Genomic DNA, 14,132 nt, shown 5'->3' with positions numbered 1-14,132 from the left:
ATGGAAATCATGTCGAACGGTTCGGATCGTCTGTTTGAATTTTAAAATAGCAAAAATAACTTATAAAAATATGGTATCAAGATGTGTCACTATAAAATAGTGTAATTGGATCTCTCCTCTTATAACATATATATCTAGCAAGTTTTTAAGAGTAGAATTAGGGAATTTCTAATTTCATCAACTTTCTTTGTGAACTCAACTCTAAATTTATTAAATTTGATACGTCCTATATCCGGGAAGATTAAGTCGCACTGAGGTTAAGCACGTCATAACCGAGAAGGTTTTGTCCGTGCTTGTTAGGTGTATATTAATTATGTGTCCGGATGAAACTGAGTGTTGATTCAGTAGGTACTTTACTCTGTTCTTTACGTACCGTTTTTGTGCTGAATTTGTGGTCTCTCTCCTAAGTGAAACTTGAGGTAAGGTATTTATAGGCTAATATGTCGGTTTGGATTTCGTACTTTGGCTGGGATTTTCTCGCAGACCGAGTTAGTCAGTTCGAAACTGTCACATGTGCGCATGCTAAAATGAATTCCGAAAAAAATACGAACACTCAAATTTTTTAAATATTTTACAGATATTTTGCAGATGTAGTAGGCTCTGGTTGGTGGGCGACTTCAAGACATTTTTGTCCAAGTAATTGTTATCAAGCTTCTTTTTAATTATTTTGAGCATGAAGAGGTAAGTGCTCTTCTCTGCTAGCTCGTGCTTATGTCCATAAATAATATTAAACAACTTTTCATTCTTACTTTGTTTTGTTTTATCTATAGGGCCGTCAATTCAGATGCAAAAGAAAAATAAATTAACATGGTTAAGCCAAATTTCCGTGTGAGTGTGAGCAGGGCTGATCCATTCATTATGAATGATGATCAATTGATTCTTATTTTTTCTTTTTTCTTTTTATATTTATGTGTAATTTTCTATATAATATAGAATAATATGTCATAAATATTACAAAATTAATTTGCATTCATAGCTGAAAATTAATATAACTAACTTTCATTATGTATTTCACTATAATTAAAATGGGTTCCACCCACGGATTTCCCATGTTAACAATTTATTAGTATTTTTTTGTGTCGGGAGACTTCTTTCATGTTTTTATTTAAAGAAATATAAAAGAAAGAAAGTGACAACAGATTGCTCTTTCATGTTTTTATTTAAAGAAATATAAAAGAAAGAAAGTGACAACAGATTAATTGCTCCAGAAACAGAAATTAGGGGAAGACCTTTTTGGGTAGGGAGAGGGGGGCATCCGACATCCATCGGATCACTTTTGTGTTTGATGGGTTCTCTTCACCGTCGGATCTACTTTAGGATTCGCACCCGCAATTTCACGTCTGCTTTAAAATTCGTACACACGAATCCTAAAACAGATCTGACGGTGAGAGAACCCATCGAACACAAAAGTGGTCCGATGGCCATCGGACAGCCCCCTCTTCCTTTTGGGTAAGGCTATAAGGTATTATGGGTTGCATAGAGACCTACAGTGTTACGGCTCAATATTCAAGTTTTCAAAATCCAAATGGTCGATCCAAACCGTTCATCCTGTTCTCCATATTAATATGTGTTTGGAGACCAAATTTTACATTTTTTGAAAAAAATTTACTATTTTTTTAGATAGGCAGGAAATCAATTGATCTAAAAAATTTTGCAGCATTCAGATATTTGATTTTCTACATACCTAAAAAAATAGTAAACAATTTCCAAAAATTATAAAATTTGGTCTCCAAATACATATTAATATGGAGAACAAGATGAACGGACAGTTCAGATCGACCGTTTGGATTTTGAAAACTCAAATATTGAGCTGTAGCACCGTAAGTCTCTATACAACCAATAGCACCTTAGCCTTACGCGGCCTTTTTTTTTGCTAAAAGTAGCTTTCAGTGACATTCTTTAAATTTGGCGCGGATCTTAACCAGAGTAAAGACCGGGCACGAGCTATGATTAGTCACCTTTTTCCGGTGACAATGAGCACATGGCTAAGGGCCAATGGAGTAACGAGGGAAGCTCGATTCTCTAGGGCAGGTACAACAGTGACTACAGCACGTTTCAAACTCTATTCCGCATATACTGATTTTATTTGATTTAGTGAAAATGATGAATAGGTTGCTCTGATACCACTAGACGCAATCTCGGTTCCGGATCTTGACTCCGCTAGTTATAGGTCTCGAACTCAGTTTAGTGGAATTAGAAACAAAGAGTGCTGAGTAGCAAAAGTGATATTGAAATCTCTCTTAGAAAACATATTGATACCAAAAGTTAACTCTCTGAAGTAGATGACATGTCATCTCTTTTATAATACAACCATCATAATAAATAACTTAGAAAAACTAAAAAAGTCCAACTTAGAAACTAACAACACATAATGATTAACTCTAACATAATCAAAATAACATAGAAAATATAAATAGTCAAACACAGAAAATGATAACAAAATTAAATTTTATAGAAAACACAACATAATTTAATTATGCAATTAATCATCATAGGAAACGATGAACTAGTGGGACCCCTTCTTGAGACTTGTGCCTAGCTATTCAAGAAGATTGAAGAACAATTAACCTGACAACATTATTTGTAATTTGAATTAAAATTTTTAAAGTAATGTCAAATATCCAACCGTCTTTTCTAAAAATAAAAAAACTTTGCAACATTATTTATTTTAAAAATTTAGATTTTTTCATATCATTTCATATCTTTTTTTTTTTAATTTTCAACCATTTAAATTAAAATACAAAAAAAGTTTGATGTGACTAATTTACATCACCAGAGGCAGAGCGTTGCCTACCCCTGGATTTTGAAAATTGCATATATATTCGTATAAAATTAGGTCATTGCCTACCCCTGTCGTGATTCCTTTTTAGTTGTGACTTGATTCGGTATTTTTTATGTCAATTTTGAATTTAACAAAGTGAGTTTTATTAATCTGAAGGAGAGTTAACGGAGGCTCTTTGAAGAAGAAAGATAATTGGATACTTCTATCTAAATAGACTTGTGTATTGGTCCGTTATGTATAAAAAATAGAAATAATTATTGATTCACAAAGAATCAGGAGCATTTAGAAATTATTTGGACCTTAACATGGAATTTCAGAGTTTCAGACCATTGTACCTTGCTATTTGACAATTTTAACATACAGTGAATCAATTTAATTTTAAACTATCACAAAAATTATCTCAATCACAAACTATAGAAAAAAAAAATTAACCTGATTTTTTTTTATCAAACTGTTTAGAAAACAATTCATTTTTATGAAAATTGACAATTTTAAATGTTTATTAAAAAAATAAAAATAATAGCTATTTTGTAATAATTTATTTTTTGCTTACCCCTGGTAAAAATCCTGACTACGCCACTATTCATCATGTCACATGTAGTCATGACGTGATCACACGTGACATGATCATTCACGTAACGTAATTGTCTACCATCATTTTAGTAACGTCACGTCATGTCACATTATGTCAAAAGAAAAAAGTTGATCACGTTATGTGACCAAATCATAACATTTTTGTCACATCACGTCACGGCGTGTCACATAATTCCTTCTCTATTTGCATGGGTGTGGCACGTATGTCATATTTCACCCATTGTTATAAAATGTGATTTTCATACAGTGTGCAGAAGGCTACCGCATACCTCCAGATACCTAAGGTACAAAATATATATTAATTGAATTTTATAGTTTTTTTGTCTTAAGATATTGTGTAGGTTCATGACTATATATAGAGTCCGCGTCCCTCCAGATACCTAAGGTACAATCTAAAAAACCTAATAGTTCAGATTAATCTCAGCCGGATTAAACTTATTCCGGTGTATATAAAGACTATAGGGGTCTGCTTTGAGATTCGTGCCAAATAAAAAGAACAGTCCGGCTTTAGTACTTGCACCTCAGATACCTGGAGTGATACACATTCTCAACTCCAGAAATGCTCTCTACAGAGAGCTACTCATGAGTACCAGCCAGCAAAATATACAAAACAGACCAATAACAAAACACCATAAAACATCAAAATAAGGGAAAACAGTACGTAACCAGAAATTTAAAAATATGGGTGAGCTGACACAGAAATACCCAAAATTCACCTTGATAGCAACGGAAAATATATACATTAGTACCCAGAACTGAAACTGCATCAAGAGAAGGCTCCTGGTATTGGTATGTGTAACCTTCACAGAGTGTTTCCAAATTCGAATCATCGGGTTCTAATTGGCTCGTTATTAAGTAATCAGTGTAGATCAAAATGTCTCCAATTTCTTGAAGCACCAAATCAAATCAAATTCGATTGGAGATGTTTGGTGAAGGTTGAAGTTAAAAAAAATCAGTTTATTTTAAATTAGTCTAGTGTAAATAACCTTTGTTTAGTCTGATGTTTACTGATGTTTAAAGCCAAAAAATCTAAATGAAGAAAGTATTAAAAAAGGTTTCTCATAAGCGGACAAGTAAAATTTTCAAGAAATTTCACAAGGCATCTGTGATTATGTTACCAGAAAATTTCAAGAACAGCCCTTCAATTTTTTTCTATTTGTGAGAAAAGTCCTATTGCAATTAGTTCTCTAATACCTGCTGCTACAAAAAGGAAAAGAAAAATATTTTATACAGAGGAACTGAAACCTGGAGCTTGATCAACAAAAGGGATTTCAACAAAAACAATTAAGCAAATAATTAAACAAAAGGGATAATTATCATACATAATATAAGCAAATAATTAAGCAAATAATTAAACAAAAACAATTAAGCACTTCAGTATAATCTACAAACAGAATATGAGTACCAATTTAACAGAAGGGAAGCTGGAACCTGATCAACAAAAGGGGCTTCAACAAAAACAAATAAGTAAATAATTCAACCAGCACGTGAGAATAAACTATGAGTACCCATTTAACATAATATCGTCGAAGGCTACAAAAATATGTCACAATTACAAGGCAAACCTTCGCATTTACCTGATCAACAATAGAAGCAATTACAGAATTGAACCAAGAATCGAATTATTCATACTCTATCCTTCCACAAATCCAAAATTACACTTACTTTCAGACATAGCGAAGAAGCTTGAAATATATGACAATATAAACAGAAAGTGATACCACAGCACAAACATGTTGCCAAAACAGCAGAGCCGATGATTCCTTAACAGCATACCCTCTAAGACTTGCAATGGCACCCAATAAAATCGCGCTAGGCATGCTGTATTGTAGCAGCAATACAAACCGGTACATCAAATCCCCTTCCACCAAGAACCCCAATTTATCGGCTAAGGCCACAACACCAATACCAATACAAGGCAAAACCAAAAGCCTCGCCACAGTGATACCAATCGTGGTACGTAGCCCAAGAGATGAATCCTTTGGTCCCTCAGCTAGTGTTCCCCCGAGAATTAACATGACTGAGGGTACAGCAGCAGCGGCCAATATATCCAAGCTATCAGTGAAGAATGACAGTGGTGCATCAGTATCAAAAAAGAAGGATTTGAGAGCAGGTATCAAGCCAACAATTAGGGCTAATAGCGAGGCAATAGTTGGAGGTTGGAGGATGTGTTGAATCGGGGTTTTCTCGGCAACAATCCGGATTCTTCTGACGACTCTGGGCTCTGCCAGGCATGTCAGGGACCTTGGGCTGCTGGAGCCTGCAGTGGCCTCCTCATTTGAATTGAGGTCAGGGAAGATGTTTTGGGAGGAACCCGAGATGCTCCTGAAAACCCTGGCAATGAATGGGGTTTTTGCATCCTCAGTTTCTTTGTCAACCATACCAGGCCACTCAGCCTCATCCAATAGCGGCCGACTTAAATTGCTGACAGTTTGTGTCTCCCCTATCTCTTGTATCTCTTCACCTGAACAGTGTGAAGTGCACAGTTAGTGTAACATGAGTAATATTGAAATAAGAACAAATAGAAAAAAAATTCACTGCCAATATCTGGTTTTATCTTTCATCATTCCCAAAAAACACCCAAGTGGTACCCACTATCTCTTCAGTTCACTTGCAAAGCAACTGACAATTAAAGCGGTTAAGCTGAGAAAATCTGAAAAGCGAATTGGCATGCTATGGAAAACTTACAAAGCAACATCACAATCCTTGGCTTATTTTTACAATTCAAGCTTGATAAACATATGACACCATCAAGGGTACGTAATTGTGGCCCCAACATATTTCAAAGCTAAGAACCAGCAAGATTTGTGCATAAACTAAATTCTCTCTTGTATTTTTTTTTTACCTTCTTGAACAATCTCGTAATACTCCATTGGTGGCTCCATCATGTGGTACACCAGAGTATAAACCAAAATAACAGCAACCCACTGTGCAAAGGAGACATAAGCAATGCCAGTGCGGTTGCAATCAGGGCCGAAGGGCTGATCAGTGCTGTGACAGACAGATCCCACGATGGCGATGGGGAGGTTGCCGGTGTTACCAAACCCTGTCATTATGATCGTGAACCTAAAATATCTCTGTGGCGGTCGGCATATGACAGCCACTAGGTAGCCCAACGCACATCCAATCAGGGTGCTTATGAGCACGTTTACTGGTACAAACCACCAAAGGAGCACATCCTGTGGATCGAAGTTTTAGATGTTACGGGAAAATAAAATGCTAATAATCAACTCTTTTAGAAGTTATGGAAAAGAAAGGGACAAAATAGGCCAAGAAACAGTTTGACACATGTGTTGGTACGTTTTCATATAATTTAGTTTTGTCGTAGCATTTTTTTTTTCTGATTGGTGTATCAAATTTACTGTCAGTGGTAGGAACTGCTAGAAAAGAGCACTTGGATATGGTAGGTTTCAATCAATTATAATAATAAAATGGTACTTTCTACAGATGGAATATGGATGGGCCATTTTATGGTGGCAAAAGTAACCTGGTATAGAGAATACTGCAGAATTCACATTATTCAATGTTTTTGTACATTCAATTTTTCACTTAAATGGTCAAATGAATAGGCGGAGTTCAAATTATCTTGCTTACCGGAGTTTCAATTCTCAAAACAAAATAAAAAAATAAAAAAGGAGGACAATTTGTGCACGTATCCAGAAAGTTGAAGCCTTTCAATCTTCCAAATAAGGAACAAATCTAATATCTAACCAAAAGTAAAATGCATGAAAATTGACCAATTGGGTCCATTGATGCATCATGGTTGAACTTGAAAGCTTATTTAGAACAAAACTGGCATTAAATTTGAAAGAAAAGAAATAGTGTGATTAGCTACCTCTAAAGTGACAGATTGGCCGAGTTGAACAAAGATGAGGCAGGGGAGAAAAAGCACAAAAACCAATTTGCTTAACAATTTGAAGGTGGCTTTGGGTACAATTTGGGTTTTCGGGTGGGCTATAAGGGATCCAATAACCGTTAGGGATAGGAGCTTCAATAGAGGAACGACTCCCGACATCCAATCCCCTCTCTCATCTGCGATCGCTTTACTACCCCCAGCCCCAGAGAAGAAAGAAGGAAACATTTTTCTTCTTGTTGTTGTTGTTGTTTTTTTATGAGATTGGCTAATACTTTTGTTTTAAGGATTGGTAATTGGAAGTTGGGATGGGGAACAGAGAAGGATTGATTTGTTAATCCGAGTAGTGAAATTTTGTACGGTTGGTAGAAAGGGACGGCCACGGGGAAATAACGAAGAAGAAGGTTTGGGTCTGATTGGAAAGCCCACTCAATAGAGTTCAATTCATTTCAATTCAATAGAGTTCAATAGAGATGAATTTCAATTGAATTTTGGTGATCGGAATAAAAATAAAAAAGAATTGAATTCTTTTCACATTTTTGATTGGAAAGTGTACATAATACAAGAAAATGATTTCATTTAAATTAAAATGACACTTGTGCCCTCAAACATATGATTAGTAATGATATGATGATTTTTCTCATATTAACACAAATGAACAATATTATGGCTAAGAAGCAATTACTAACTATCAACCTATATGAAATAATCTGATTCTTAATGAAATGAGCATAAATTTAATTGCCAATAAGTAGAACTAAAAATCGACAATACAGCTATGTTAACAGTACCAAAAAATTAAAAGTGTGCCACAATTAAAAGTGAGCATAAAGTTAAGCACTGCCTAGATACAAATCTGATCATAATGCCCTTATTATATCTAACATCCATACATAAAATACATAAAATACCAGTAAATAAATCCACTAACCCATTCATAATTCAACTGCTAATTGGACCCACAGTACAAGTAAATACATCAACTAACTCATTTTTACCCAACCGTTAAAACTACCAAGATTTCTACGATATGAAGGCTTCAGGTGATCTAAAGGCAAAAGCAAAAGCAGTAGAAGCACATCTTAGAATACAAAGAAAAAAAACGCCTCCATTTATAGTTCCTTGTCATTTACACGGCCCACTGATAAAGCCTTTCCAATTTATTTACCAATATACACAAGAAAACAAAAAATTTATGAAAATAGATAGTGGATATACACTATATAAGCACCAGCAAAGCACTAAACAACTCTTACGAAGATGCAGCTTTGACAGCAACATTCCCAAGGGACAATGATCATCCAAAGATTATCTATAAACATAATAAAATCCAAGTTCAATCACTTCAAAAACATAATACAGTCCAAGTCCCATAAGACTATGCTTTAATAGATTAAATAATAAGCTTAAAGATAACACATGTTCACACAATATGGTATAAAGATAACACATCATTTTTCACTTTTGCATGCCTTGGAAGAAGGCCGGCTAATCGCCTATACTTATCCAACAAGCCGAACTTGAAAGAAACAATCACTCTATTAAATAGCATCTCCATGTGTAGAACCACTTTGACACATTGACCAGACAAGATAAAGAAGAATATGGGCTTCTTCTCAGTTTGGCATTTCATCAAACAGAAGGTGGTGCCATATCTACATAATCCTTTCGCGGGAGTTTAATTGATTTCAATCACTAAAAATACGATAGAAATCACTCACTTCAATGCAAAATAACTAGAAAATTAATCTAAAGTAAATGGCTTCTCAACTTCAGATCAATCCAAAGTTAAAAAGAATATGAATAAGAAATATACTACTCTATACCTTGACAGGGACTGCCAGTAAAGAAATATATGAATGTGTAAAGACCAATTTATGCCTCAACAACTAAATCAAAGAGGTAATTGCAGGAAAAAAAAAATTTGGAGATGCCTCAACAATTAAATTCATCCACAAGCTTGGACTAATAGGCACAATTACTCCAAATACTTCAGACACAAATGAATTAGCAGAGGAGAAGAAAAGTCGGATTGTCAATTAGTGAGACTAATTACCTCGAGAAACTCGGAGTTGACTGGAAGCTGAATCACACAGCTGCACGCTTAGAAGGGTCTCGCGCTTGAATCACGTTGGCAAAGCTACTTCCGCCCGTTTTCCTCCGTTGTTATCGGACACTGACAATGGTAGAAGCAAAGAGAATACTCGAGGAAAGCGGAGGGGTATCGCTGGAAGAAAAAGAGCGACAGTTTTTGCCGAATGAATTCTCGTCAAATCTCATCAATTTTCACGAGAAAATTTTGTGGCAAAAATTTCCTTCCAAATCGTCTGAAGTGAATTCGTTTCTCGTTGCTGATTGTGTTCCGATCAGAAAATTCAAGGCGACGTCAATTCCATTTCCCGTTTTGAATGGAGAATTGGCGTTCCGATCACACCCTAACAGACACACTTCCCAGATGGAGAGAGGGAGAGGGACAGCCAACGAGATCTAGGTTAGTTAATGGGAGCCACACCACAATACCACAATACCACATGCATAAGCATAGCAGCATAGTTTTTTTTTTGTTTTTTTGTTTAATACATAGCAGCATAGTGATTCTCATTCTAGGGGCGAAAGTACTTTTACACAGATGCTCCTCAGATATTTCGTATTTATTTGCTCGTTCATTTCGAGTCTAGGAGACCAGTGCAGTGAGTTCTTTTTTAATTTCAAATTTCAAATTTTTATTCTTATTAGGACAGGGCAAGAGAGTGATTTCTTTTTCTTCTTATAAAAATTGATACAACCAAGCCAATCATACGGTTCACTACCAACAATTTTTTTAGAGCTGGCTACGGTGCTACACGTAGCAAAGCCTCCGTTTAATGGCTCAATATTTGAGTTTTTTAAATTCTAACGATTGATCCGAATCGTTCAACATGATCTCTATATAAATATGTACTTGCAAATCAAATTTTACATTTTTTAGAATTTTTTTATTATTTTTTTTAGATAGATAGAAAATCATTTGATCTAATTATGCTACGCATAGCATATTAGCATTTTCCGCTCTCTCTATATATATATATATAAATATATATTTCAAATTATCCATAAACTCAATAGGTAACATATATTAATTGATTAGTTATCACGAATTCACACAAAAATATAAAAATGTTATGATGTGATATGATACATCGCGATACAATTTTGTTACGGTATTTATATCGGTTATGTGTCGTGACTTGCGTATTCTGTGTCGTGATCATTCTTTATATAAAAAAATAGTACAACATAATTAAATATGACCAATTACGAAAAACCTAATTTAAATCTAATTAATTTATCAAATAGTGAATTTTTTTTGAGTGAAAATCAAATAGTGAATTTTGAATATGACTTGTTAGATCTTGATCGAATAGTGAATTTTTAATAAACTAATTTAAATTATGAAAACAAAATTAAATATAACTAATTACGTTTGGACACATCATGTCTGATTACAATGTACTTCGATCATGGTATAACTAACATATCGTAACCATCCATTCGAATTTGATTACAGTACAACATATAAAACATTGACTTGATCACGACACGATACGTAACTCAAATCATGACGCGACTAGCCACAGCATGCCGACATTTTTATTAATATCCAACATTAAATAAAAATTTACACAAATGTCCATGAATACAGAACAATTTTAAAAATGCCCAAATCGGCTAAAAAATGGCCGGTTCTAATTTTTATTCCAACCGGCCATTTTTTGGTTGGTCAGGAATTTTTTATTTTTTAGAAAATGTTATGATTTTTTATTGAAATATTAAAACTATTTTATATATTTCTTTGAAAATACATGGAATACTAATAATTTGATTTATTAGAAGGACTGCAGCAAATAAACCGGATCAATATTTTTCAGATCGGATTTTTCGAGGCTGTAAGAAAAATTAAAATATTTCTTTATGTGTTATTGGAAAAAAAATAAAAATGCTTTGAATCTGAGTTATTGATCTCAGTTGCAAAGTCACTTCTAGGTAAACAGTCGATCCAAACTGTTAGATGTTCAATCTATATTAAAATGTGCTTGGAGATCAAATTTGACATTTTTTGAAATTTTTTTTACTATTTATTAAGATAGTTTAAAAATCTTTGATTTTATTTAACTTCTGCACCATTGAGAAATAGCGACTTTCGAACTATCTTAATAAATAGTAAAAAAAAATTCAAAAAAATATAAAGTTTGATCTCCAAACACATTTTAATATAAATTGAATGATTTGGATCGATTGTTGGACTTTAAAAATAGAAAAACAGGATCATTTGTTTCCATATTTACAGACAATTATGTTATTTTGTATTTAATATTAGATATTAATAAAAAGATCGGCACAGCATGTATTTCCATCTAGACCCGCGGGAATTTATTTTTATATATATAAGAAAACAACGACAATAGTAGCTTTGTAAAGTCAAACTGTATAAGGACGTGAGATGGTTGATTTGAATGATTTGACATGGTAATTTATTGGAGGCAGCAAAAAGTAGCAAATCATTTTTTTTTAATTTTTTTTTAGGGAAAGCCCGTAGCGTAGGAGTAGCAATCATTTTTAAGCCGCGATGGGAAGCCCGTGCTTCTTTTTAGGCACTTTATGGAATGGAACTTTTCACGGTTTTCAGTAGCCCCGGCTTATAGAAGGCCAATTAGCTCTGGGCTGTTTATTTAACAATTCTGAGTTGTAGGGGTGCACAAAAAATTCGTAGTTCGCGATTCGATTCGAGTTTGATTCGAAAAAGTTCGAAAAAAATTTGATTCGAAATAGATTCGGTTTGAAATTAATTCAAATCAGTTCGGTTCGAAATTAATTCAATTTCGAATTCGAATTTGATCATATTCGATTCGAATAGGTTCGTGAATTTATTTGGTTCGAAATTGAAATCTCCGAGTGTAATCAGAACCGTCCAATTAATATCTGAACATCACGTGTCTCTCCATCTCTCGCTATCTCTTATGAAAATTATTAATTTATTCAGTTCGAAACGTGTGTAACCTAATTACCTAGCCGACTAAAATATCACTTTTCGCTTTTTACGAAGCTGTCTCCTTCTCCTTCGCTCTTTCTCCTCTCTCCTTCCAGTGGTTTGAAATGGCGCATGGATTTGAGATGGTAGCTTCTTTTGTGAAGCTCAAGCGCACACCCATAGAAGGAGAATGCTCAAGCTCGTGTTAAATTTTATTGATTTCTTTTGGATTTCCTGATTTCAATTCTTCATACAATTTGTCTCAATTTCGAATTAATTTCGAATCAAATCGAACTAGTTCGAATTATACCGAACCAAATTCGAACTGGCCTTTTAGGTTTGAAATATATTTCAATTTCGAACTGGGTTTGGTTCGAAATTATTTCGAATTCGAATTCGAACTAAGACAGATTCGATTTGGTTCGGTTCGTTTGCAGCCCTACTGAGTTGGCTAATAAGCCTGTGTGAAGCCATATTTTTCAAAGTTTTCTTTTTTCTTTTTCTCTTTCTATATTGTTTTTGAAACTTTGTACTTTTTCTTAAAAGATTAGAGTACTGGTCTTTTAATCTCCAATGGATTCTATTGCTGACTGTTCCTCGAACCTTTAGAAAAAGAAAAGATATTTGAAGCCCATATATATCATCTTACATTAACTCATATTTTGGAGTTAGTGTAGAAGATATAAATCATGCTTCAACCTCTCTTAAAAAGAACTAAATTAATCCTTCAACTTTAATTGAATCATTTTACTTTTAAGTATGGTCAAAACCTTGATAAATTGCACAGTAGACGTTCGATCAACAAATGGATATAAAACTCGTCATTTTTATCATTCTTTGCCTCTTTGGTGACATATTCTACTTTTCTTCGATTTAGATTATGGCATTTCAACTTATTAATTCATATAAAAGAAAAATCAAAATGTGATAATTTTTTATGAGTACAACATAGATCACATCTAATGGTTTTATTTTGATGTTTAAGTTTTAAACTTTGAGTTATTAAAGTTTTTAAAAATGGAGGCATGATGAAAACACAAAAAATAGAGGTATTTGAACCTTCCTCAATCTTTTTTAAGAGAAGTTTTGTGGGACATGATTTATATTAGATAGAGGATTCAAGTTACAAATGTTCACACAAATGCTTCTTTTCGTTCTCCCTAATCAAGGGTGGATCTTAGTGCATTGAAAAGGTGACTAAGTCACCCTATAATTTTAAAATTTTAGTTATATATATTTGAGAACATTCTATATAGTCTAGCCTGTCTTAATAATAATCTAAAGTTTACTTATAATATAGTGGTTAGAGCTTTATTTTGTAATTGGGAGGTCTTGAGTTTAAATCTCACTCACCACATGTGTACATTTTAATTTTCAGCCCCCTCTATCAAATTTTTTTAGTTCCGCCCCTATCCCTAATACAATAGAGTGAATCAAAAGAGTAGGGTTGCTTTGTACATGGTTATGGAAATCATAATCAAAAGTGGAATCAGTAAGTTGGTTATGAAATTGGAATCCAATAAATTGGTCGAATCAGTCGTATCGAATCAGAAATTCAGGTTTTTCAAAAAAAAAAAAAATGTTTTGTATCAAAAAAATAAAAATAAAAGTTTGTAAAAATGTTGAGACAATATATTACACTGAAGTAATCCCACTAATATAATGTAATACAAACATTCAAAATTAATTAAATTCGAACATTAGAAATTGCTTAAATTGTATAAATAAGAAAAACTAATCCGAAACTTTTAATTGAAATCAGCAGCCTTGGGCTAAAATTGAAACATAAAAATGAAAATAAATAGAAAATAGAAAATGGGCCAACAGAATAAGCAAAGTTCGGCCCATTGGATTGAATCTAAAAAATGGGCCAACAGCACCTTTTCAGAGTGTTT

At 33.6% G+C, this 14,132-nt stretch overlaps 1 protein-coding gene across 1 annotated transcript; it reads right to left on the bottom strand.

Annotated features, from left to right (window-relative positions):
- Positions 1–4,864: 4,864 nt before the first annotated feature.
- LOC144571532 (Auxin efflux carrier family protein) lies at positions 4,865–7,579 on the bottom strand. Its single transcript, XM_078320859.1, has 3 exons — positions 7,212–7,579; positions 6,222–6,555; positions 4,865–5,840 (listed from the first exon to the last, which is right to left on the bottom strand). Exons 1-3 carry the CDS (start codon positions 7,455–7,457, stop codon positions 5,044–5,046), a joined length of 1,377 nt encoding a protein of 458 aa, XP_078176985.1. The 5' UTR covers positions 7,458–7,579; the 3' UTR covers positions 4,865–5,043.
- Between the last annotated feature and the right edge of the window lie 6,553 nt (positions 7,580–14,132).

Source organism: Carex rostrata, chromosome 19 (genome assembly GCF_964058835.1).
Source record: "Carex rostrata chromosome 19, lpCarRost1.2, whole genome shotgun sequence".
In the NCBI taxonomy this organism is placed as follows: domain Eukaryota; kingdom Viridiplantae; phylum Streptophyta; class Magnoliopsida; order Poales; family Cyperaceae; genus Carex; species Carex rostrata.
Note: the sequence above shows the minus strand (reverse complement) of the source record. Positions and strands in the feature narration are given on the sequence as shown.

Bases quoted from the DNA above. Each gene is read 5' to 3' on its own strand.
- LOC144571532 (XM_078320859.1), bottom strand. From the start codon at position 7,457: ATGTTTCCTTCTTTCTTCTCTGGGGCTGGGGGTAGTAAAGCGATCGCA. The intron at 6,556-7,211 runs GTAGCTAATCAC...TTCGATCCACAG, and splicing joins GCCAATCTGTCACTTTAGAG to GATGTGCTCCTTTGGTGGTT. The intron at 5,841-6,221 runs GTAAAAAAAAAA...CACACTGTTCAG, and splicing joins TTACGAGATTGTTCAAGAAG to GTGAAGAGATACAAGAGATA.